The sequence below is a fragment of the Arachis hypogaea genome, chromosome 5 (assembly GCF_003086295.3).
Source record: "Arachis hypogaea cultivar Tifrunner chromosome 5, arahy.Tifrunner.gnm2.J5K5, whole genome shotgun sequence".
Lineage (NCBI taxonomy): Eukaryota > Viridiplantae > Streptophyta > Magnoliopsida > Fabales > Fabaceae > Arachis > Arachis hypogaea.
This window is the reverse complement of record NC_092040.1, coordinates 72192526-72219526: the sequence shown is the minus strand read 5'-3', so window position 1 is coordinate 72219526 and position 27001 is coordinate 72192526. Positions and strand designations below refer to the sequence as shown.

Genomic DNA, 27001 nt, shown 5'->3' with positions numbered 1-27001 from the left:
TCTGCTTCAATATGGACTATTATACATCATTGGAAAGCTCTTGATGTCTTCTTTCCAATGCCATTGGAATCACCTCATTTGGACTTTCCTAGCTCAAGTTATGCTTCCTCAAAGAAGGTAAGGTCAAGCTGCCAAGTTGTTGCCAAAAACGCACCCATTCTCCCACGTTGGCAACGTGCCTAGCCTCCCAAAGCAGAGACATGAGGCTGGCATTGTTGCCAAACACGCCTCCTTGCTAGCACGTTGGCAACGTGCCCGTGCCCCCTCCAGGGCTCATCTCTAGCCTTCAGTTTTACTTGTCACGTTGCCCTCAAACACGCCTTTGGAAGATGGCGTTGGCAACGTGCTCGAGTGCTTCTTCAAGTGAGCTTCCTTGCCACATTTTGCTTGCTGCGTTGCCCTCAAACACGCCTTTGGAAGCTGGCGTTGGCAACGTGCTCGAGCCTTCCTCAAGGCTCTATGCTTGTTGCTTGGCGTTGTCCTTGAACACGCCTATGCTTCCTGGCGTTGGCAACGTGGTTGGCACCCTTCCTGGCATTGGCAATGTGGTTGGCACCCTTCCTGGCGTTGGCAACGTGATTGGCACCCTTCCTGGCATTGGCAACTTGATTGGCACCCTTCCTGGCGTTGGCAACTTGGTTGGCATCCAACACTTGGTACCTAGCCAAGCAACCATTCCTGGCGTTGCCTTAGAACACGCCAATGAAAGTGGCGTTGGCAACGCTCTCGTGTGCCCATAATCCTAGCTTGTATGCGTTGCCAAGGAACACGCCCATGGTTCCTAGCTCAACAACGTGCTCGAGCTCCCCTTTGGTGCCAAAGTTGCTTGCTACGTTGCCAAGGAACACGCCTTCATAACTTGGCGTTGGCAACGTGCATCTCCTTTTCCTGGGCCAAGTTTTCCATTCAGCGTTGTTTGCCTGCGTTGTCCTCAAACACGCCCCTCATCTCTAGGCCAGCAACGTGCTCGAGGCTCTAAACTAGCTCCCCAGGATTGCTTGGCGTTGCTTTGAATAACGCCTATGGTTCTTGAGCCTCAGATTCCCATGGTTCCTCATTGGGGAACTCATTGGAGGCCAGTGGACGTCCACTGAGGCCTTCCTCAGTGGCGTTCACTGCCTCTTCTTCCTCCCAAAATTCGGCCATGTTGATGGCCTTGCACTCTCCTTTTGGATTTTCTTCTGTATTGCTTGGAAGAGTACTAGGAGGGAGTTCAGTAATTTTCTTGCTCAGCTGACCCACTTGTCCTTCCAAATTTCTAATGGAGGACCTTGTTTCAGTCATGAAACTTTGAGTGGTTTTGATTAGATCAGAGACCATGGTTGCTAAGTCAGAGGTATTCTGCTTAGAACTCTCTGTCTGTTGCTGAGAAGATGATGGAAAAGGCTTGCTATTGCTGAACCTGTTTCTTCCACCATTATTGTTATTGAAACCTTGTTGAGGTCTCTGTTGATCCTTCCATGAAAGATTTGGATGATTCCTCCATGAAGGATTATAGGTGTTTCCATAGGGTTCTCCCATGTAATTCACCTCTTCCATTGAAGGGTTCTCAGGATCATAAGCTTCTTCCTCAGATGAAGCTTCCTTAGTACTGCTTGGTGCATTTTGCATTCCAGACAGACTTTGAGAAATCATATTGACTTGTTGGGTCAATATTTTATTCTGAGCCAAAATGGCATTCAGAGTGTCAATCTCAAGAACTCCTTTCTTCTGACTAGTCCCATTGTTCACAGGATTTCTTTCAGAAGTGTACATGAATTGGTTATTTGCAACCATTTCAATCAGTTCTTGAGCTTCAGTAGGCGTCTTCTTCAGATGAAGAGATCCTCCAGAAGAGCTATCCAAAGACATCTTGGATAGTTCAGAGAGACCATCATAGAAAATACCTATGATGCTCCATTCAGAAAGCATATCAGAAGGACACTTTCTGATTAATTGTTTGTATCTTTCCCAAGCTTCATAGAGGGATTCTCCTTCCTTCTGTCTGAAGGTTTGGACTTCCACTCTAAGCTTACTCAATTTTTGAGGTGGAAAGAACTTTGCCAAGAAGGCATTGACTAGCTTTTCCCAAGAGTCCAGACTTTCTTTAGGTTGAGAGTCCAACCATGTCCTAGCTCTGTCTCTTACAGCAAAAGGGAATAGCATAAGTCTGTAGACCTCAGGGTCAACCCCATTAGTCTTGACTGTGTCACAGATTTGCAAGAACTCAGCTAAAAACTGATGAGGATCTTCCAATGGAAGTCCATGGAACTTGCAATTCTGTTGCATTAGAGAAACTAGTTGAGGCTTAAGCTCAAAGTTGTTTGCTCTAATGGCAGGGATAGAGATGCTTCTCCCATAGAAATCGGGAGTAGGTGCAGTGAAGTCACCCAGCACCTTCCTTGCATTGTTGTCATTGTTGTTTTCGGCTGCCATGTGTTCGTTTTCTTTGAAGAATTCGGTCAGGTCCTCTAAAGAGAGTTGTGCTTTGGCTTCTCTTAGCTTTCTCTTCAAGGTCCTTTCAGGTTCAGGATCAGCTTCAACAAGAATGCCTTTATCTTTGCTCCTGCTCATATGAAAGAGAAGAGAACAAGAAAATGTGGAATCCTCTATGTCACAGTATAGAGATTCCTTTAGGTGTCAGAGGAAAAGAAGAGTAGAAGACAGAAGTAGAAAATTCGAACTTATCAAAGGAGATGGAGTTCGAATTTTGCATCAAGGGATAATGTTAGTCCATAAATAGAAGGATATGAGAAGAAGGGAAGTGATTTTCGAAAATTAAGTAAAAAATTTGAAAACATTTTTGAAAAACATTACTTAATTTTCGAAAATGAAAGTGGGAAAGAAATAAAATGATTTTTTTTGAAAAAGATTTTGAAATTAGAAATCAAGAAGATTTGATTGAAAATTATTTTGAAAAAGATGTGGTTAAGAAAATATGATTAGTTTTAAAAAGATGTGATTGAGAAGATATGATTTGAAAAACATTTTAAAAAGATTTGATTTTGAAGATTAAAAACTTGACTAACAGGAAAAGATATGATTCAAACATTAAACCTTTCTCAACAGAAAAGGCAACATACTTGAAATGTTGAATCAAATCGTTAATTGATAGTAAGTATCTTTGAAAACGGAAAGAAATTGATTTTGAAAATATATGATTGAAAAGATATAATTTGAAAAAGATTTGATTTTGAAAAACTTTAAAAACTTGAAAAAAAATTGCATTGAAAAACAGAATCTTCCCCCTTGTGCCATCCTGGCGTTAAACGCCCAGAATGGTGCACATTCTGGCGTTTAACGCCCAAAACTATACCCTTTTGGGTGTTAAACGCCCAACCAGGTACCCTGGCTGGCGTTTAAACGCCAGTCTATCCTTCTTCACTGGGCGTTTTGAACGCCCAGCTTTTTCTGTGTAATTCCTCTGCTGTATGTTCTGAATCTTCAATTCTCTGTATCATTGACTTGAGAAGACACAAATTAAAAATATTTTTGGATTTTTTTAATAATAAGGAAAAATCAAAATGCAACAAGAATTAAACAACAATGCATGCAAGACACCAAACTTAGCAGTTTGTATACTGCTGACACTAACAAAATGAAAATGCATATGAGACACACAAAACACTCAAGTCAATAGAATTCAAAGATCAGAGTAAGAAAATCATCAAGAATTACTTGAAGATCCTTAAGGACACATGAATGAATGCATGCAATTGACACTAAACTTAAGATGAGACACTAGACTTAAACAAGAAATTTTTTGTTTTTATGATTTTTTTGATTTTTTTGTGTTTTTCGAAAATTAAGTGAAAAAAAAGATATCAAAATTCTTAATGAGAATTCCAGGAATCAGTGCAATGCTAGTCTAAGACTCCGGTCCAGGAATTAGACATGGCTTCACAGCCAGCCAAGCTTTCAAAGAAAGCTTCGGTCCAAAACACTAGACATGGCCAAAGGCCAGCCAAGCCTTAGCAGATCACTGCTCCAAAAGCAAGATTGATAAAAAATCAACAAGCTCTTGTGGTGATAAGTTGAAACCTCGGTCCAATGAGATTAGACATGGCTTCTCAGCCAGCCAGATCTCAACAAATCATCATGAAACTCTAGAATTCATCTTCAAGAATTTCGAAAAAAAAATACCTAATCTAAGCAACAAGATGAACCTTCAGTTGTCCAAACTAAACAATCCCCGGCAACGGCGCCAAAAACTTGGTGCTGTTGCCGGATCTTGGCACTGATGTTACCGGACCAAAAGCTTGCTCAAAACTTGAACAATCCCCGGCAACGGCGCCAAAAACTTGGTGCGCAAAATTATGAACAATACTTGTTCACAACTCACATAATCCCCGGTCATGAACCCCAAAAACTTGGTAGCTCAATACCATGGCATTACACAACTTCGCACAACTAACCAGCAAGTGCACTGGGTCGTCCAAGTAATAAACCTTACGCGAGTAAGGGTCGATCCCACGGAGATTGTTAGTATGAAGCATGCTATGGTCATCTTGTAAATCTTAGTCAGGCAAACTCAAATGGATATGGTGATGAACGAAATAAACATAAAGATAAAGATAGAGGTACTTATGTAATTCATTGGTAGGAACTTCAGATAAGCGCATGAAGATGCCTTCCCTTCCGTCTCTCTGCTTTCCTAATGTCTTCATCCAATCCTTCTTACTCCTTTCCATGGCAAGCTTATGTAGGGTTTCACCGTTGTCAGTGGCTACCTCCCATCCTCTCAGTGATTACGTCGCCTATGCTCTGTCACAGCATGGATAATCATCTGTCGGTTCTCGGTCAGGCCGGAATAGAATCCATCAATTCTTTTGCGTATGTCACTAACGCCCCGCCTGCTAGGAGTTTGAAGCACGTCACAGTCATTCAATCATTGAATCCTACTCAGAATACCACAGACAAGGTTAGACCTTCCGGATTCTCTTGAATGCCGCCATCAGTTCTAGCCTATACCACGAAGACTCTGATCTCACGGAATGGTTGGCTCGGTTGTCAGGCGAGCACTCGGTTGTCAGGCGATCAACCATGCATCGTGCAATCAGGAATCCAAGAGATATTCACCCAATCGAAGGTAGAACAGAGGTAGTTGTCAGTCACATGTTCATAGGTGAGAATGATGATGAGTGTCACGGATCATCACATTCATCAAGTTGAAGAACAAGTGATATCTTAGAACAAGAACAAGCGGAATTGAATGGAAGAACAATAGTAATTGCATTAATACTCGAGGTACAGCAGAGCTCCACACCTTAATCTATGGTGTGTAGAAACTCCACCGTTGAAAATACATAAGTACAGGGTTTAGGCATGGCCGAATGGCCAGCCTCCCAATGATCTAAGATAGCATCAAAACAAAGGTAGCTACCCAGATGTGATCTAAGAACTAGACGTCCAAAGATGAAAATACAATAGTAAAAGGTCCTACTTATAGAAAACTAGTAGCCTAGGGTGTACAGAGATGAGTAAAAGACATAAAAATCCACTTCCGGGCCCACTTGGTGTGTGCTTGGGCTGAGCAATGAAGCATTTTCGTGTAGAGACTCTTCTTGGAGTTAAACGCCAGCTTTAGTGCCAGTTTGGGCGTTTAACTCCCATTTGGGTGCCAGTTCCGGCGTTTAACGCTGGAAATCTTGAATGTGACTTTGAACGCCGGTTTGAGCCATCAAATCTTGGGCAAAGTATCGACTATCATATATTGCTGGAAAGCCCAGGATGTCTACTTTCCAACGCCGTTGAGAGCGCGCCAATTGGGCTTTTGTAGCTCCAGAAAAATCCACTTCGAGTGCAGGGAGGTCAGAATCCAACAGCATCTGCAGTCCTTTTTAGTCTCTGAATCAGATTTTTGCTCAGGTCCTTCAATTTCAGCCAGAAAATACCTGAAATCACAGAAAAACACACAAACTCATAGTAAAGTCCAGAAAAGTGAATTTTAACTAAAAACTAATAAAAATATACTAAAAACTAACTAGATCATACCAAAAACATACTAAAAACAATGGCAAAAAGCGTACAAATTATCCGCTCATCACAGACTCAACTGAGGATCAGAGAAGTAGTATATATAGAAGTAGTTTTGAACTAGAAAGGGGATTGGGACTTGGGGAATCTAGGATTGTAAACACTCAGAATTTACTTTTCTCTGTACTTAATTTACTTTCAATGAACTTTGCATTTCCATTTTCCATTCCCAGAGCTATGATCAACTAAACTACACTTCATTGGGGGAGGGAGCTCTATTGTAATTCAATGGATCAATAATAGTTCTTATTGTTCTTCTATTCATTCTCTTTGATTTGCTTGAAAGCTTTGGATCTTCATCTAATTAAGCAATTGTCTCGGAAGAGAAATTGCTCATACTTGGATTTCCTCTGAGCCTTGGAAGAGGAATGAGAAAATTATCCTAGAAATGCTTTCTCATGTTGGACTAGGTTAGGGGTTGGACGGATATAGTGACATATAATCCTCCCAATACTTTGATCTAAAAAAACAGTGGTATAATCAGTGATCGTACTTCATCTCTTTCCATGAGCAATTAGATTATGGAATTGGGCAATTGTTCAAGCTTAGAGAGATTGAATTGCCCAGGAATTGGGATTTAATCACTTAAGATTGCTATGAGATCAATGAGTTGCATGGATTGAGGAAGAGATGAGAATGAACTTGATCTGGAGAATGCAACATCTCCTAAACCCAATAAGCGTCCCCATTCTTATGTTCCTATTCTCCATATTCTGTTGTTTACTTTGATGTTCATCATCCCTGCTCCCATTTACTTTTCTGCAATTTACTTCCTGTGATTTACTTTATGCTATTTACAGTCAGCCATTTACTCTTCCGTCATTTGTATTTCTTGTTATTTACATTTCCCGCCATTTAAATCTCTACAAATCGCAACTCAAATCTGCTTAGTTCAACTACAACGTTCCGCTTATTAAGGTTTCTCAACCAATCAATCCCTGTGGGATTCAACCTCACTCTACTGTGAGTTTTTACTTGACGACAATTTGGTATACTTGCCGAAGGGAATTTGTAGAGATACAGATTTCATGCATAAAGTTTATGGCACCGTTGCCGGCGATTGATTTTGCATTGACAATGATTAAATCGGAGGATAACTAGATTGAACACTTTTCTTTTCTTTTGTTGATTAGTTTAATTTCAGTTTGTTTACTTTCATTCTCAACAATTAGTTGTTTTTCCTTGTTTATTTGCATTCTTGCACACTAATCCACTAACTGTTTGATAAATTGCACCAATCTCTCTAACCACAATCTTAACAAGAGTGATTCCTTCACTTGTTTTCTTGTGTTTGTTTTGCTGTGTGTATGACAGGTAGAAGAAGAGGAGCTACACCCTCTTTTGAATCTGAACCTGAGAGGACCTTCCTTAGATTGAGAAGGAAAACCAGAGGTAAAGGAATATTTGGCGAGAAAGAGGTGGAAGAAGATCTAGATGTTACCATGGAGGAAGAAGTACACAATCATTTTGGAGAGGGTGCTGGCAATTATGTAGTGCAGGAGAGAAGAGTTTTTGGCTCTTTCATCAACCCAAACCCAGGGAATTGTGGAAGTAGCATCCTAAAACCAACCATACATGCCAACAACTTTGAGCTAAAACCACAACTCATCACCCTGGTTCGAAATAATTATTCATTTGGAAGAAGTGCACAAGAAGATCCCAACCAACATCTAACCACATTCCTGAGAATTTGTGACACTATGAAAGCCAACGGTGTTCATTCTGATGCCTATAGATTGCTTTTGTTCCCCTTCTCTCTTAGGGACAAAACATCTAAGTGGTTGGAGTCCTATCCAAAGGAGAGTCTTACTATCTGGGAGGATGTTGTCAACAAGTTTCTAACAAATTTTTACCCTCCAAAGAGGATAATCAAGTTGAGAACGGAGGTGCAAACCTTCATGCAGTTAGATGGAGAAACCTTATATGAAGCCTGGAAAAGGTATAAGGAGCTAACAAGAAGATGTCCACCTGATATGTTCAAGGAGTGGGTGCAGCTGCACATATTCTATGAAGGTCTTTCTAGAGAAGCAAAGAAAGCCCTGGACCACTCATCAGGAAGCTCTCTCAATACCAAAAAGACCATAGAAGAGGCCATAGATATCATTGAAATAGTGGCTAATAATGAGTATTTCTATACCTCAGAAAGGAGCACCAATAGAGGAGTGATGGATTTGAGCCATATGGATGCATTGCTAGCCTAGAACAAGTTGATTACCAACCAATTGGAAGAACTCACCAAGCAAATGGAGAGAAACCAGGTTGCAGCAGTCAACACTCAACCACCTGCTCAAGAAAGGCTGAACACAGAGGAAGGATGTGATCGGGAACAAGCTAATTATGTTGGAAACTCATCAAGACAGCCCTATGATCCACACTCTAAAATCTACAGTCCTAGTTGGAAGAACCACCCAAACTTTGGGTGGAAAAACCAGCAAACTCAAACTCAAGACCATAGACCTCAAAACTCCAACCAGTACAACAATTCTACTTACCAACACTCCAACCAAAGACCATATCAAGCCCAACATAACACTTCTTTCCAGCCTTTATATCAAGCACAAAATGGCCACCCTCAACCTCCACTTTCCAACCTACCATTACAATCATCAGCTGAGGATAGAATCTCCCGGATCGAGACCTTTCTTGAAGAACTTTGCAAGGAATCTAAGGAAAACAAGGCTTTCAAGGAGGAGGTGACACCCAATATACAAAATCAAGGAGCTGCCATCAAGAAGCTTGAATCCCAAGTAGGATACCTTTCATAGCAAATTCCCAAACCAATAGACAGCTTCCCAAGTGACATAGAGAACAATCCAAGAGGAGAAACAAGGAATCTGAAATGGGAAGAATATAAGGCAATCACTCTAAGGAGTGAAGATATCTTGGAAGAAGAAGCTATCAGGCCAACAGAGCACAACAAAAGGTTCCCAAAGGAGAAATTGGAAGGGACAAAACAAGGAAACGATCCTGCACAAAGGAAGGATCCTATGGAGAAGGAAGTTTTGAAACCTTATATGCCAAAAGCACCATTCCCTCAAAGGCTAAAGGGTGGTGGGAAAGAGAAGAAGTATTCTAGGTTTCTAGACACATTTAAGTCTCTTCATATCAACATTCCTTTCATTGAAGCCCTCCAACAAATGCCATCGTATATCAAATGCATGAAGGAGTTGTTAACCAAGAAGAGTCCCTTGAAGGGTGGACAAACAATAGTGACGACTAAAGAGTGCAGTGCCCTTATCCAGAAGTACTTACCTACAAAGAAGAAAAACCCAGGGAGCTTCCATATCCCTTATGTTATAGGAGATACAAGGATTGACAGAGGGTTTTGTGATCTTGGAGCCAGCACAAATCTAATGTCGGTGGCCCTCATGAGGAAGCTACAAATCAATGACTTGAAACCAACAAACATAATTCTTCAGTTGGCTGATAAGACCTAGAAACAAGCACTAGTTGTGGTAGAAAATGTGCTGGTGAAGGTAGGGAGGTACTTGGTGCCAGGGCTTCATGGCTTGTTTTTCTATGCTTTTTCACCTTTAATTTTGACTAATCATGCTTAATTATTTAGTATTTTTGTGCTTAAATCATAGATTACTTTCATCTCTTTAAGCTGATCCATTTTGCAGAAATTGGTGGAAAAAGAAAGTAAAAAGCACAAAACAAGCATGAAGAAAGAAAAAAGTTTAAAGGAGAAGCAGAGAAGGGCTAAGGAAGAAGGAGAGAAAGTAACATTAGAGCCAAAGTTGGCCTCCAACTTTGCCTCAAACTACCAAATTCAAGGAGCATAGTTGGAGCTGAAGTTGGCCTCCAACTTTGACTCAAACTTGCCCAAGAAAAAAAGGAAAGCAACATTTTTGACGTGCCAACGTTGGAGGGAACGTTGGTGAACTAACGTACCCCCAACGTCTACGATAAAAAGCTAAAAATTTGAGTTGGAAAAGTGCAACGATGCGTACGCGTCGATGACGCGTATGCGTGGACGCGCAGTTTAGCCTGTCACACGAATGCTTGAGCGACGCACACGCACAAAATTCAGTATGACGCATACGCGTGGGTGAGGCGTATGCATGACTAGGCAAACGTTGGACTCCAACGTTAAGTCAAACCTTGCTGGCTGCGCCCATAAATTCTTCTTTTAAAGTAATATTTGACTCAAACATTGATCACCAACGTTCTCTCCAAATTCAATACAAATGAGCACCCTTGCAAAGAATGCACTTCTCAAGAAAGCAAGCCCACAATTGTCAAACCAATCAAGGCCATAACAATCATCTAGAATAGTTAATTTGATTGTAATGCTATTTGATTGTACCCGAAATATCCATCCAGGAAACAACAAAAAGCATGACCTACTAGTCTTTCTAGCAATTGGTCAATGAAGGGTAAAGGAAAGTGATCTTTCCTGGTGGTGTCATTGAGTCTTCTGTAGTCAATGCACATACGCCACCCTGTAACTATTATTTTTGGAATCAGCTCATTCTTTTCATTGTGAACCACTATCATTCCTCCCTTCTTATGAACAATCTGGACAGGACTGACCCAAGAGCTATCAGAAATGGGATAAATAATCCTAGCCTCAAAGAGCTTAGTGACTTCCTTCTGCACTACTTCCTTCATAGCCGGATTCAATCACCTCTGTAGTTCTACCACTGGTTTGGCATTATCCTCCAGTAGAATTTTATGCATGCATCAGGCCGGGCTAATGTCCTTAAGGTCACTTATAGTCCACCCAAGGGCGGTCCTATATGTTTTAAGCACTTGAATTAGTGCTTCTTCTTCTTGCAACTCTAATGCAGAGCTTATGATTATAGGATAGGTATCTCCCTCTCCCAGAAATGCATATTTCGGAGAGGAAGGTAATGGCTTAAGCTTAAGCTTTGGAGGCTTCTCCTTTAGCTCAGAGGGTTCTAGAGTTTCCTCTGAATCAGGCTGAGTATCATCAAGGATCTCATTTAGTCTTTCCTTTAAGCTTTCGGCCATGTTGACCTCTTCCACCGGGGAATCAATGAGATCAATGCTCATGCATTCCTCAGGAATGTCTGGATGCTGCATAGCCTTGACAGCATTCAGTACAAACTCTTTCTCATTGACTCTTAGGGTTACTTCCCCTTTTTCAACATTAATGAGGGTCCATCTTGTAACTAGGAAGGGTCTCCCTAGAATAAGAGATGCACTCTTGTGCCCTTCCATGTCCAACACCAAAAAGTCAGTGGGAAAGGCAAGGGGCCCAACCCTGACAATCATGACTTCTGTTACTCCTGATGGTATCTTAATAGAACCATCAGCAAGTTGAAGGTATATGCGGGTTGGTTAACTTCATCAGTAAAACAAAGCTTCCTTATTAAAGAAGTAGGTATTAGGTTAATGCTGGCCCCAAGATCACAGAGAGCTGTCCTTGTACAAGCATCACCCAGAGTTCATGGTATCATAAAGCTTCCAAGATCTTTAAGCTTCTCTGGTAAGCCATTCTGAATGATTGCACTCCACTCTTGAGTGAGGAAAAATGTTTCTGTCTCTCTCCAATCCTTCTTATGACTTAAGATTTCCTTCATGAATTTTGCATAAGAAGGAATCTATTCAAGAGCCTCTATAAAAGGAATCTTGATCTCTAATGTTCTGAGATATTCCACAAAGCAGGCAAACTATTTATCCTTTTCCTCTTGACAGAGTTTCTGAGGGTATGGAATCTTAGGCTTGTACTCATCAATCATGATTGATGAAGGCCGAATGCCATTTGTGCTAGAAGGGGGATTACTAGCTTGCTTAGGAGGGTTGTTATTAGTATGTGATTTTCCTTCTGTGCTTGGGCATTCAACGCCCTTGTTGCTATCCCCTTTCTTGGGCGTTTGAACACCCATTCTCTGCCCTTTCCTGGAGTTCAATGCTAGGAGTGATACCTCCTTGGGCATTTGAATGCCCAGTCTCCACCCTTTCCTGGCGTTCAATGCCAAGAGGGATACCTCTCTGGGCGTTTAAATGCCCAGAATTACCTTGTTCAGAGACCTGGTTATCCTCTATGGGCTTTTCGTTCTTATTGTACTGAGGTTCGGTGCTTAAGGTTTTCCCACTCCTCAGTTGAATAGCCTAACATTCATCTGTTATCTGCTTAGATAACTGCTACCTTGTTTGACTCAATTGGGCTTCTACATTCCTATTAGAAGCTTGAGTTTCTCGCAGAGCCTCTTGTAGTTCTAGCAGTTACTGGGCAAGGGCATGCAGTTGCTGAGTCAATGAGCTATCCTGCTCTGGAGGGTTAGGTTTAGCATCTACTACCTTAACCTTTCCTTTTATAGAGGCCTCATGAGATGAGTATAGATGCTGATTAGTGGCAACTGTCTCAATAAGCTCTTGAGTCTCTCCAATGGTATTTCTCATGTGTGCGGAACCACCTGCAGAGTGTTCCAAAGACATTCTAGCCATGTCTGAAAGCCCATAGTTGAAGATGTCCAACTGTACCCATTCTGAAAACATTTCAGTGGGACATTTTCATAGCATCCTCCTATACCTCTCCCAGCCATCATAAAGAGATTCACTATCTTCTTGTTTCAAGTCTAGGATGTCCAGCCTCAGCTGGGTCATCTTTCTTGGGGGAAAGTATTTATTTAAAAACTTATCCACTAACTGTTTCCAAGTTTTTAAACTAGCTTTAGGCTGGTTATCCAACCACCTTTTTGCTTGATCCTTTACATCAAAAGGAAAAAGCAATAATCTGTAGACATCTTGGTCTACTCCCTCACTGTGTATTATGTCAGCAATATTTAAGAAATCTGCCACGAATTCTGTAGGTTCTTCCTGAGAAAGTCTAGAATACTGGCAGTTTTGCTATACTAGAGTAATAAGTTGAGGGTTCAACTCAAAGGTGCTAGCTTTGATGTGAGGTATGCTAATTCTTCTTCCATAGAAGTCAGTAGTGGAATTTGTATAAGATCCTAGAGTTCTTCTGAACTCTTCATTCCCACTTGGGTTCATGATTAAGAAAGGTAGAAGATGAAGAAGGAAGAAGATAGAAGGAGTAGAAGAAGAGATAGAAGTAGAGAAGATAAATAATAATTAAAATATTTTTATTTTTATTTTTATTTATAAATTTAAATCAAAATTAAAATTAATTAATTTAAAAGAAATAAAAGTTCGAAAAAGAAGAAAGAGAGGTGGAAGAGAAGTTTTCGTAAATTGAGAGATAGAGGAGTTAGTTAGGAAGTTTTGAAAAAGATGAAAGAGAAGATAAATAACTAATTAAAAAGAGATTTGAATTTAAGATTTGAAATTTGAATTTTAAATTTTGAATTTTGAAATTTCAACTTTGAAATTTTAAATTTTTGAAGATTGAAAAAGATAAGATAGTATTTTGAAAAAGATATGATTTTTGATAAGTGTATGATTTTTTTTTTTTTTGAAAAGCTTTGATTTTTGAAAATTGACAACAAAGATAAGATAAGATAAAAATATTGAAATTAAAATCTGAATTTTTATTTTAAAATTTCGAAAATTAAGTAAAAAGATAAAAAAAGATATTTTTTATTTTTGAATTTAATGATGAAAGTGAAAAACAAGTAAAAGACACAAGACTTAGAATTTTTAGATCTAGCACCCCTTGTTTTCGAAAATTTTTGGAGGGAAACACTAAGGGACACCAAACTTAAAAATTTTAAGATCAAACACAAAAAGACTCAAGAACACTTTGAAGACTAACAAGAACACAATGAACAAAATTTAAGAAATTTAAAGAACACAAGAACATAAAAAGGACACTAAACTTAAAATTTTTAGAAAACTGAAAAGAAATTTACAAAAATTAAAGAAAAACAACAAGAAAATACCAAACTTAAAAATTGAAACAAGATTTAATAAATACAAAGACTCAAAGGACACGAAAATTTACCAAGAACATAAACAAAAAGACTCAAACTAAGAACAAAGATTAAACAAAGAAAATAAAAATATTTTTGAAAAACTTTTTTATTTTTTTCAAAAAAATAGAGAAGAAGAAAATAAATAAATAAAAAATAAAAGACTCAAGAAGAACACAAATAAAGACTCAATTAAAATAAAAAGACTCAATTAGGAATGATAAAGAAAAGAAAATAAAAATTATCTGATCTAGGGAGCAAGACAATCCGTCAGTTTTCCCAAACTCAACAATCCCCGGCAACGACGCCAAAAACTTGGTGTATGCGAATCCCCACACTTTCCCACTGTTGTACCAGCAAGTGCACTGGGTCATCCAAGTAATACCTGAGCGAGTTAGGGTCGATCCCACGAGGATTGTGGCTTGACGCAAGCTATGGTTATCTTGTAGGTCTTAGTCAGGCAGATTAGAAGGATTTGACATGTTTAATGTTGTATAAATTACTTTTTATATCAAATAGAGTCTGTAATGGAAATAGAGAAAAGGAGTAATTAAAACTCAGAAGTTGTGTAAACTATGAAAAGAGAATAGTTAAGGTTTGGAGTTACTTTGTCTTTCTGAATCAATTTTGGTAATACTGTCTTCTTTACTTGTGAGTGATCTTCTTCTATGACAGGCTGTATATGATCAAAGCCATTGCCCGTGGTCATTGATCTTATCGCCATTGCCCGTGGTCATTCAATCTGACGAAGGGTGAAGCTCTAGCAGTTCATTCTCTTGGCAATCCTACTCAAAATGCCACAGACAAGGTCGAATTTTCTGGATCAGAGAATGCTGCTTCTTTGGATTCTAGCCTATACCATGGAGACCCTAATTTCCTCCAAAATTAGCTGAACTAGTGTCTCGAGAAGTCCCCAATGAAATCGTGGATTAGTCGTCTGAGAGATGAATAAACATAGCCGTTGGTTCGTGCTTTCCAGCCACGTATTCACACGAACCCAAGTAGACGACGGTGTTTGTCAGGCACGTTCGTCTTAGTGTGATGAACAGAGCTGACTGTTCGATCATCCTATTCACCACGATGAAGATCGGATATACATCTTAGAGATAAATCAAACAAGGATCGAAGAAGAAACAATAATACTTTTATTAATTCATAGGACTCAGCAGGGCTCCTTCCCTCAACCTGGGAGGTTTAGAAACTCATAATAATGTGAAATACAATGGTAAAATGTCTGTGATTGTAAAAGTGATTCCAAAAGTCCTGAATAACATGAATTAAATCACTTAAATACTAAACTAATGACTAGTAAGGGTAGAACAGTCTTTTTAGTGCTAAAATCTATTTCTGGGGCCCACTTGAGAAGTGTTTGGGCTGAGCTTTACTGAGATCCACGTGCTATGAGGTCTTTTGGGCATGAAACGCCAGCAGGGGGGTCCTTTATGGGCGTTTGGACGCTGGGTTTTACTCCTTGGGTGCTGGACGCCAAAAAGGGGGTAGGAAGCTGGCGTTGGACGCCAGTTTTGGGCCTTCTAATCCGAAACAACGTATAAACTATTATATATTGCTGGAAAGCTCTGAAAGTTCGCTTTCCATAGCCATTGAGAACGCTCTATTTGAACTTCTATAGCTCCAGAAAATCTCTTCCGATTGCATAGAGGTCAGATTTGGACAGTATCTGCAGTGCTTTCTCTGTCTCTGAATCAGACTTTTGCTCCAGCTCCTCAATTTCAGTCTGAAAATACCTGGAATGGTACAAAAATACACAAACTCAAAGTGGAATTCAAAAGATGTGAGTTTAATACTAAAACCTATAAAAACTTAATAAAAACTATATAAAACATATTAAAAACTACATGAAAACTATGCCAAAAAGCGTTTAAAATGTCCGCTCATTGATAAACAAAATTTTGTATGTCGATATAGAATTTAATAGTGAATACAATCATGAGTATAGTCTAATCGACAATTAAATCTCGCATCAAACAATTCTACAATCTACAAGTGAGAGTATTAATCTCCCGAGTCGTCCTCCCTTGGAATTACTATAGAATGCATGTTATTGATTAGGAAGCTTTTGTTGTGTTTTTTAAGATTGATGTACTGTTCAAGCTAACAAAAGTGGATAACAAACAATCAATATTAAAGGACTTGGCCAAGGGTTAACATTGAAAATCCTATCACTATAGTTTCCTTCAATGATGATAACAATTAAGTCTTGCTCCACTTAGTTGACCTCTAATTGTAGAGGAGATTCAAGTGAAAGTGACTAGCTTGAGTCACAAGTCATAGCTTCACCCCAAGGGAATCTAGCTTTAGTACATCCCAAGCCAATTAGCAATCCTTAATTCTCAATCAACAATTGACATCCACTATTCAAGTTTCCTAATGGTTCAAACCCTAAGCCAAGTGAAAAACTTTTACTCCATAACTAGTGTTGGCATTTTATCAAATATTTGGTGAGTATTCATAAGAGGCATTATGAAATTGGAACGAAGAATTGAAATGAAGAGATCTAAATCACACAATAATCTACAATTGAACAATTACAAGTAATGGATATGAAAGTACCTCAATTCACTAGTTCCAAATCCAAGTAACAAAGTCAAAGCTAGATCCAAAGTGAGAGGATCAAAGAACACAAATTGAGAATAGGAGAAGAGTAGAAACTACTAATTGCATCAAAATAAAAGTGTATTACAATGGATCTCACCAAGAAAATCAAAGGAGAATTGTAGTGGAGAATGTGGAGAATGAAATCCTAGAAAGAGGTTGGAGATTCTCTCTCTACCCAAAATGTAACCAACTCTAGGAAAATATCTAAGAACATGTAAAATGAGTCAAACGTCCCTTAACCCTTCAATCTTTGGCCTTCTTAAGCTTTTCCCAACAGGGTCTCTAACTGCCTCCACGCTCTGGTCACGTGCTTTCATAAAAAATCATGTGTGAGCATCGGCACGTACACGTACAGCACGCGCACGCGCCCCTAGAACGATCGCAATCCACGCACAGGTGTAAAGCGCGCGGGCACGTCCATCAGGATTATAGTCCAGCCGCTAAACGTGCCGGTTTGTAGCTTGGCTCCTGGCTTTGGCTCCTGGCGGCTTGAATCTGCGCGGACACGACATGTGCGCGCGCGCATCGCTGCTAAAGTTTCCAAAGCTCAATTTTCCATGCTCCTTTCCTTTATGCATGCTCCCATTCTCTCCTTTCCTTTATGCATGCTCCCATCCTCCCATTTTCATATGAATAAGTGCATAGGATCATTGATAAAAACCCTCGAAATTAGTACAAGATAAACCCTAAAAATGGGGTTTATCAACCTCCCCACACTTAGATTGTAGCATGTCCTCATTCTTAGAGAAAAGTAAAAGACCAAAGCATCACAAAGGCAAGAGATTCATAATATGCAATCTAGTTACATGAGTGCTACTAAGATGGGTGCTACTATCCACTTGGTTAAGAGCAACTCGATCTTCCTAAGATACATCCAAGCATATAGGGCAAGATGGTAGGCAATGCACGAAACTTACCAATTTTAATCATCAAAGTAAGATATGCGCAACTTGCATGAAGAATGCGTGTGAGAGCCGGGAACAAGGGTTAGAGCTTTGAACCCTCACCGGAAGTGGTTGCACTCTATCCGCTCAGTGTATCGGGTTAATCACTCAATGCTCCCTTATTTCATGCTTTTCCAAAATTTGTTCTTCCTCTAACAATCAACAATTGTTGCATGCATGTGCACATGTATCATGAGGTCTTTCCTAGGTTGTAATGGGGCTAGGGTCAAGGTGGTGTTATATATTTGGCTAAGTGGGCTAAAAATTGGATCCTTTGATTAACCTAAACTTCCCACCTAACCTATATAATACCCTATACAATTGTACACTAGTCTAGCTACCATTCCTCACTTTTTCACATACTCATGCATTCCCTTTTCATTTCGCAACACTCATGCATTGATTCTTTATTGAGTTTTACTTTGGGGCATTTTGTCCCCCTTTTTTTCTTTCTTTTCTATTTTTTCCTTCTTTTCTCTCCTTTCTTTTTCTTTTGTTTTTCTTATTTTTCTTCTTTCATTCTTTCTTTCAGGACTATCAATGCATAAGGTCTTACATTTAATTAACGCACGAGTATGTACCCGATTCCCAAATATAGAGATATAAAACGAAAACATCCTTTTTTCTCAACCGATGTCCCACCCTGTTTCGCCACTCTTTGAAAGATGCTCACACATACTAGCCTAAGCTAATCAAAGATCCATATAGGGACATTCATGATTTTACGCTTCTTGGCTTGTAATGTGCTAGGAATGAGAATGAGTGGGTTAAGCGTAGGCTCAAAGTTGGTTACAAGGGTTGTTCATATGGTAAGGCTATTTTGGGTAGTGGCTAAGTGAATTGATGGCCCCAATCATATACATGCATTCACACATATAACAATGGACATATAGAGTCAAACAAAGTAAGGATCACAAGAAGGCTATAAGTGAAACAAGAAGGAAGATAAGTGACTATAAGATGTAGCCACGCAACAAGGCTCAAAACTCACTTGCTTGTGTTCTTAACTCGAAATCCATGTTCCAAAGTAGAATCTTCGAACAAGCTTAGCATCAAAAGTTTTTTTTTTCAAATTGGTAAGGTTGCCCTAAAATTTTAGTTTCCTAGGAGAGAATTCATTACTCCAACCAAGTGGACTTATCATGCAAATGGTGTCAAAGAAAACCTAATCATGTAACCTATCCTAACTAACAAAGAGATTCAAAAGTTTATTCGGGTGTTACCTACAAAGATCGGTCGGCCGACCTCCCTACACTTAAAACTTAGCACGGTCCTCCGTGCTATAAGTGATGTGCAGTGGGTTGCTGGATCTGGAATGTCCTTCATCTCCTTCATCAATGCTGTCTTCGCTGGAGGTTGCAGTGGTCGTGGAGAAATCCGGTTCCTCCATAGGTGGGGTGACAACACTTAAAAGCTTCTTCACGTGAGCATATCGGCGTTGGTTTCGCCGCTCATAACGGTCCAACTTCCTGTGAAGGTCTTCAAGGCGTTGGTTGGATGATTTTGGTAGTGTGGATGAAGTAGTAGGGTTACAAGTGGGAATGGCCATGCCAAGGTCCTCGGTACCCACCGGGGATTTGATGCACCGTTTCGTCGGAACAACATCACCTTCGGCCGGGATTAAGGCCCTCCAGTCCTTGGTCTTGCGGTGAACACCGGCCGTTGCGACTAATTTGGTTACCATGGCGGGAAAGGGCAAGTTTTCCTTTACATGAATACGGCCCAAAGCTTGTCGAATGGCATGCGGGATGTCAACTGGTTTCTCGGTTAAGATGCACCAAACCAATAAGGCAAGCTCGGCGGTAATGGATGACTTATGGGTGCTTGGAAGCACGTAGTGAGCTAGGATTTGTGCCCATGCCGTGGCTTCTTGAGTGAGGTAACGGGCATCGATGCCCTTAGGCATTTGCTTTATAGTCCCTCGAATCCAAGAGGCTTCGAGTATGGCTATTACTCAAAGAATCGCATTCCAATCGAACCCACATTCACAGCGTGCCGACAAAACTTCTTGATAAGCATCATACCCGTCTGCTAATGGCCCGGTCTTAAGCACTCTTTGGATGGCTTCCATCATGATCGGGACTTGCTTTCGGTGCTCAAAAATTGATGTGAGAAGGGGTGAGTGGTTGTTGGAGTAAAACTCCACCACCCAGGATAAGTTGGCTTCCTTTTGTTGTCTCATTAGAAACCTCCATTGCCTCCGCTCAATGCGGGGCATCACCATCGGAGCGATGTGAGCCGGAAGGACTAGAAGGGGCTCCGGGTGATAGTTTCGCTTGGTCATTATGGGGTAGATGAGTTCGCAGTAGCGGTTTGGAAACTTGTTTGAGTCCTTTGGAGGATTGTCCTTCTCTAATGCATCAATATTGGCGGTGTTCCTTGCCTTCTTCAGGAGGGGCTTGGCCTTAGGCTCTTGGTGCTTTCTATTGGCAGTTGGTTTCTTGGGGGCTTCCCCTTGTCCTTCTTGATGACCATCCTGTGAAAGTGAAAAGGGGAGAAACATCAAACCCAAAGAAACACAAATAAATGAGAAGCATGCAAGTAGGATATTATGCCATAAGGGAATAAGTGTCTTTACTACATGACAGCTGCAACATGTAACCAAGACAATATTTGTAAACAAGGCATATCACTAGCATGTGATGAAAGGGAAGTATAAGCATGCAAGTAAGAGGCATGAGAAGCGTACACCCAGACATCAATAATGGAAGGCAAGTCATAATGAGGTGGGCAAGCAGAAATGTGAAATGTGAAGAATGCATAAAGGAAAATCCAAGTTAGTAGAGAAGAGCACTAATTGGAAAGCAATGAGTCAAAATGAGCTCAAAAGGTCATGTGTGCTTTTCATCAAACACTTGGCGTGCATTCTTTTTGTAATGAGCAAATGAAGGGAATGGGGCAATGTAATATCCCACAAAGCAAGATTAGTCATCATAGTGCGCCACAATTGCAATGAAATCCAGCATAACAAGTAATCCAGCAATGCAAAAGAAGTCATGACCCACAACATCCATAAAGAGGTAGAAAAGCAAAAACAAAAACAAATAAGCAATAAAGAGTGAAAAGGAAGAGAAGCTACTTAAAAGAGAACAAAATTAACTAACTAAGGAAGGGAGAAGAGATAAGCAAACAAGGAGGAGAGTAGGTAAGAGTACCTTGGGAGGGAAAAAGGTAATAGAGGTATAGGTGAGAGAGGAGTAGAAGAAAGGTGGACAAATAGAAGAGAGAGAAAATATGGGGGTCGCCGGAGGCGGGCGGTTGCCGGAGGTGGCTGAGAGGGGGGTTGAATGGTATAGATGAGAGGATTTGAAGAAAGGAGATGGAAAATGGTAGAAGGGGTGAGAGGTTCCAACATGGGTGCGCTAGTTTATTTCTCACGTCGCAAGATCGACGCGTGCGCGCACTGTACGCGCTCGCGCAGGTCGGCAGGGGCAGGAAGGGCGCGCGCGCGCCAGGTGCGTGCACGCATGAAAGTGGTTGTGATAGTATCACAATGTTAGCCCAGGAGTTGCACAATTCTCTGGACTTTGTACCAAAGGTTGGCTGCAAGAGTGGTGGCGCGCTCACGTGCAGGGTGCGGACACGCGGAGGCTGTGGTGATCAAATTGGCGCGCGTGGCATGTGCGCGGGCGCGGCAGTGGTGTTGTGCCTCTAGCACAAAGCGGGCCTAGGTTTGGCACAACTCTCTGGAAAATGAACCAGAGGTGCGGCAGGGCAATCGGCGCTGGCGCGGCATGTGCGCTCACGCATCGATTCACGAGGTGGCAGATCGGTGCGTTCGCTCCAAGTGTGCGCACGCGCAAAGGGGGTTGGGCGCGGGGCATGAAGTTAGCTTGGAGTTGGCGCAACTCTCGGGTCCTTTGCCTGGGAATTGCGGCAGTAATTCGGTGCGGACGCGGCATGTGCGTGGTCACGCGCATTTTGTTTTGAGCATATGGACGCGCTGGCGCACGGTGCGCGTCAGTGCGAATTAAGTTATGCTGGGGGCCTAACGTTGGCGCGAGAGCGGCCCAACTCTCTGGAAAATGTATGGGCCTGCATCCGTGCTATGGACGCGTGCGCGCACCGCGTGCGCTCATGTCTCTACCACCTTTTTTTTAGAATGAAGAATGCACATCTCATCACAAATTCAGTAGGTAGCTAGCCAAAGGCCAAAAACACCTAAGACTTCATGTAAGACCTAGAAATGGGGTGTTTTCTACCATTCACGTAATCCATAGTGCACACTTCTATGAACAATAAAATCAAGTCTAACTAAACAAGTCAAAGACTAAGCAATCACAAATCAAAGAAGTGTTCGATGGCTATATGCAAAGAGGGCAAAAGATAGATCTCACCATGGTGGGGTGTCTCCCACCTAGCACTTTTGTTTAACGTCCTTAAGTTGGACTTCCACTAGCTCAATGCTCTTTGTTAAGAGGTACATATTCCAAACGGAATACCTCATTCTCCTTGGTGCTCTTCCTTTGCTCACCATGATACAATTTGAGACGGTGCCCATTTACCTTGAAAATATCCGGACTTGAGGGGTGGCGCAAATGGTAAACTCTATAAGGTTCCGCTTTCTCTACTTGATAGGGTCTCTTCCATCTCAATCTTAGCTTTCCAAGCAACAATCTCAACCTTGAATTGTAAAGGAGGACTAGTTCACCGGGTCTAAATTCCCTTCTCCTAATGTTCTTATCATGGATGGCTTTCATCTTTTCTTTGTAAAGCCTAGAGTTGTCATAGGCCTCTAATCTCAAACATTCTAATTCCACCAATTGAAGCTTTCTTTCAATTTCGGCCCCACCCAAATTTAGATTGCATTCCTTGACGGCCCAATATGTTTTGTGTTTAATTTCTACCGGTAAGTGGCAAGCTTTACCATACACCAACCGAAAGGGACTCATGCCAATCGGTGTTTTTTATGCCGTTCGGTATGCCCAAAGTGCGTCGGTAAGCTTGGCACTCCAATCTTTTCTACTAGGCTTCACAATCCTTTCCAATACATGCTTGATTTTCCGATTGGAAACATCAACTTGGCCGTTCGTTTGGGGGTGATAGGCCGTGGCAACTTTATGTATGATGTCGTACTTCTTCAAGAGTCCTTCTATTCTTTTGTTGCGAAAGTGTGAACCATAGTCGCTCACAATTGCTCGCGGTGACCCAAAGTGACAAATTATATTATTCCTCACAAAAGAGAGAACTACATTAGCATCATTCGTCCGGGTGGGTATTGCTTCCACCCATTTGGACACGTAATCGACGGCTAGTAGAATGTAGAAAAAACCATTAGAGTTTGGGAATGGCCCCATGAAGTCGATACCCCATACATCAAAGATTTCACAAAAAAACATGTTTTGTTAGAGGATTTCATCCTTCTTAGAGATATTACCAAATCTAAGGCATTGAGAACAAGATTTCCAATAAAGAGAAGAGTCTTTAAGAAAAGTTGGCCACCAAAATCCACAATCAAGGACTTTTCTTGCCGTCCTTTGAGGTCCATAATGTCCACCTCCTTCGGAGGAATGGCAAGTGTCCAAGATTGCTTGGAATTCGATTTGGGGGATGCACCTTCGGACTACTTGGCCCGCTCCACATCTCCAAAAGGTAGGGATCATCCCATACATAATATTTGGATTCGCGTTTTAGCTTATCCCTTTTATGCTTGGAGAGGTTAGGAGGGAAGGTACGCGAAACCAAGTAGTTTGCCGTTGGGGCATACCAAGGAATAACTTCCGAGATTGAATGCAAGCCCAGGGAAAAGAATCATTGATAGGAGTGGCATCACCGGTGGTGTGTTCAAGGCGACTTAAGTGATCCGCCACTAGGTTTTGCGAACCACTCCTATCTTTGATTTCCAAATCAAACTCTTGTAACAATAAAACCCATCTAATCAATCTCGGTTTGGATTCCTTCTTAGCTAACAAATATTTTAACGCCGCATGATCCGAGTACACTACTACCTTAGAACCAAGAAGATAGGCTCGGAATTTATCCAAAGCAAAAACAATAGCCAAGACTTCCTTCTCGGTAGTAGTGTAATTGGATTGGGCTCCATCTAGTGTTTTTGATGCATAGGCTATGACATATGGATTCTTACCCTCGCGTTGTGCTAACGTGGCTCCCACCGCATAGTTTGAAGCATCGCACATTATTTCGAACGGCCGACTCCAATCCGGCCCTCTCACGATAGGAGCTTGTGTCAATGCCACTTTAAGCTTGTCGAAAGCTTCCATGCTCTCCTTGCTTAGATCAAACTCAATGTCCTTTTGCAAAAGTCGAGATAGAGGCAATGCTACATTGCTAAAGTCCTTGATAAATCTTCGGTAACATCCTGCATGTCCAAGGAACAAACGGACTTCCCTCTCAGAGGAGGGGTAAGGCAAGCTAAAGATAACATTGATTTTTGCCGGATCTACAGAAATACCTTCTTTGGAAACAATATGTCCTAAAACAATGCCTTGCCTAACCATGAAATGGAACTTTTCAAAATTTAAGACAAGGTTTCATTTAGTACATCTATCCAAAATTTTTCAAGATTATCCAAGTAATGATCAAAAGAGTCACCATACACGCTGAAATTGTCCATGAAAACTTCCATCCATTGCTCTAGAAAATTCTCAAATATGCTCATCATGCACCTTTGGAAAGTTGCCGATGCATTGCATAAGCCGAATGGCATACGCTTAAAGGCATAAGTTCCAAAGGGGCAAGTAAATGTTGTTTTTTCTTGGTCTTCTAGATCAATGTGTATTTGGAAGTACCCCGAATAACCATCTAGAAAACAATAATGAGATTTACCGGCTAATCGATCAAGCATTTGGTCGATGAACGGTAGTGGGAAATGATCTTTTCTAGTGGCCGTATTCAACCTTCAGTAGTCGATGCATACCCTCCAAGAGTTTTGCACCCTTGTTGCTATAAGTTCCCCACTCTCATTCTTGATTATGGTCACCCCGGATTTCTTTGGCACTACTTGGACCGGGCTCACCCATTCACTATCCGAAATGGGGTAGATGATGTCCGCTTCTAGTAGTCGAGTGACCTCTTTTTTCATAACCTCTAGAATGGTAGGGTTAAGTCGCCTTTGAGGTTGTCTGATGAGCGGATAATTTATACGCTTTTTGGCATTGTTTTTAGGTAGTTTTTAGAAGGATCTAGTTACCTTTAGGGATGTTTTCATTCGTTTTTATGCTAAATTCACATTTCTGGACTTTACTATGAGTTTGTGTGTTTTTCTATAATTTCAGATATTTTCTGGCTAAAATTGAGGGGACCTGAGCAAAACTCTGATAAGGAGGCTGACAAAGGACTGCTGATGCTGTTGGATTCTGACCTCCCTCCACTTGAAATAGATTTTCTGGAGCTACAGAACTCCAAATGGTGCGCTCTCAATGGCGTTGAAAAGTAGACATCCAGCGCTTTTCAGCAATATATAATAGTCCATACTTTATTTGAGATTAGATGATATAAACTGGCACTCAACGCCAGTTCCATGCTGCATTCTGGAGTCAAACGCCAGAAACACATCACGAACCAAAGTTGAACGCCAAAAACACGTTACAACTTGGCGTTCAACTCCAAAAGAAACCTCTGCACGTGTAAAGATCAAGCTCAGCCCAAGCACACCCCAAGTGGGCCCCGAAAGTGGATTTCTGCATCAATTACTTACTTTTGTAAACCCTAGTAGCTAGTCTAGTATAAATAGAACATTTTACTATTTTATTTGACATCTTGGTTCCATATCTGGATTTTTTACATCTTGGTTTTTGTTTTGGGGGCTGGCTATTTGGCCATGCCTGAACCTTGATCACTTATGGATTTTCAACGGTGGAGTTTCTACACACCATAGATTAAGGGTGTGGAGCTCTGCTGTACCTCAAGTTTTAATGCAATTACTACTATTTTCTATCCAATTCAATTTATTCCTGTTCTAAAATACCATTCGTACTTCAACCTGATAGATGTGATGATCCGCGACACTCATCATAATCCATCCTTATGAACGCGTGCCTGACAACCACCTCTGTTCTACAAGCGAGAGCTAGAGTGTGTATCTCTTGGATTCCTAATGCACGACGCATGGTTGCCCTCGCCTAACAACCGAGCCTTCCATTCCCTGAGATTAGAGTCTTTGTGGTATAAGCTAGAATTGATGGCGGCATTCATGAGGATCCGGAAAGTCTAAACCTTGTCTGTGGTATTCCGAGTAGGATTCTGGGATTGAATGACTGTGACGAGCTTCAAATTCGCGATTGTTGGGCGTGATGACAAATGCAAAAGAATCAATGGATTCTATTTCGACACGATCGAGAACCAACAGATGATTAGCCTGCCGTGACAGAGCATTTGGACCTTTTTCACTGAGAGGATGGGATGTAGCCATTGACAACGGTGATGCCCTACATACAGCTTGCCATGGAAAGGAATAAGAAGGATTGAAGTAAGGTAGTAGAAAAGCAGAGATCCAACAGGGACAAAGCATCTCCACACACTTATCTGAAATTCTCACCAATGATCTACATAAGTTTTTCTATCCTTATTTTCTGTTTATTTATTATTATTATTCGAAAACTCTATCACCATTTATTATCCGCCTGACTGAGATTTACAAGATGACCATAGCTTGCTTCATACCAACAATCTCTGTGGGATTGACCGTTACTCACGTAAGGTTTATTACTTGGATGACCCGGTACACTTGCTGGTTAGTGATGCAAAGTTGTGAAAGAAAGTGTTGAGTTAGTAGATGCGCATACTAAGTTGAATGCCATTGTTGATGATCACAATTTCGTGCACTAAATTTTTGGCGCCATTGTCGGGGATTGTTCGAGTTTGGACAACTAACGGTTCATCTTGTTGCTCAGATTAGGTAATTCTTTTATTTTCTTTTCAAAATATTTTCAAAAAAATTACATATTTTTCAAAATATTTTTCAAAATGTTCTCACCTGTTTTCAAAATTTTTTCAAAATTTTTAAGAATGAATTCTAGAGTTTCATGAAGCATGTTGAAATCTGGCTGGCTGTAAAGCCATGTCTAATTCTTTTGAACTGAGGCTTCCAAACCATCAGCATAGAGGCAAGTTAATTGAAATATCAGTTGTTGTATGCCTGATTTATATCCTAAAGCTGGCTGGCTATTAAGCCATGTCCAACCCTTGGATTGGAGCTTTAGGCCAATATTGAAAGATTCCTGGAATTCTTATTAAAAATTTTGAGTTTCTTATTTTCTTTTTCCTATATTTTTTCAAAAAATAAAATAAAATAAAATACAAAAAAATTAATAAAATCATAAAAACTAAAAATAGTGTTTCTTGTTTGAGTCTAGAGTCAAGTCACAAGTTTGGTGTCAATTGTATGCTTTAATTTTTTTTAAAAAATAATTTTCAAAAATTGCATGCATGCATAATGTTCTTCATGATCTTCAAGTTGTTCTTGATGAATTTTCTTGTTTGATCTTCATAATTTCTTATTTTGTGTTGTATGGTGTTTTTCATATACATTCTTGCATTCATAGTGTCTAAACATGAAAAATTTCTAAGTTTGGTGTCTTGCATGTTGTTTTTTGTTGAAAATTTTTTAAAAATAAGTTCTTG

General features: G+C 40.6%; 1 protein-coding gene and 1 non-coding gene across 2 annotated transcripts; both read left to right on the top strand.

The window, feature by feature from the left end:
- Positions 1 to 1905: 1905 nt before the first annotated feature.
- Positions 1906 to 2013, top strand: LOC112804879 (small nucleolar RNA R71). The gene has a single exon (XR_003203497.1). It is a non-coding gene; the product is annotated as a small nucleolar RNA R71 (small nucleolar RNA).
- Positions 2014 to 8258: 6245 nt separating this feature from the next.
- LOC112803597 (uncharacterized) lies at positions 8259 to 9452 on the top strand. Its single transcript, XM_025847080.1, has 2 exons — positions 8259 to 8708; positions 8781 to 9452. The coding sequence occupies exons 1-2, from the start codon at positions 8259 to 8261 to the stop codon at positions 9450 to 9452; spliced, it is 1122 nt and encodes a 373-aa protein (XP_025702865.1).
- The last annotated feature ends 17549 nt before the right edge of the window (positions 9453 to 27001 follow it).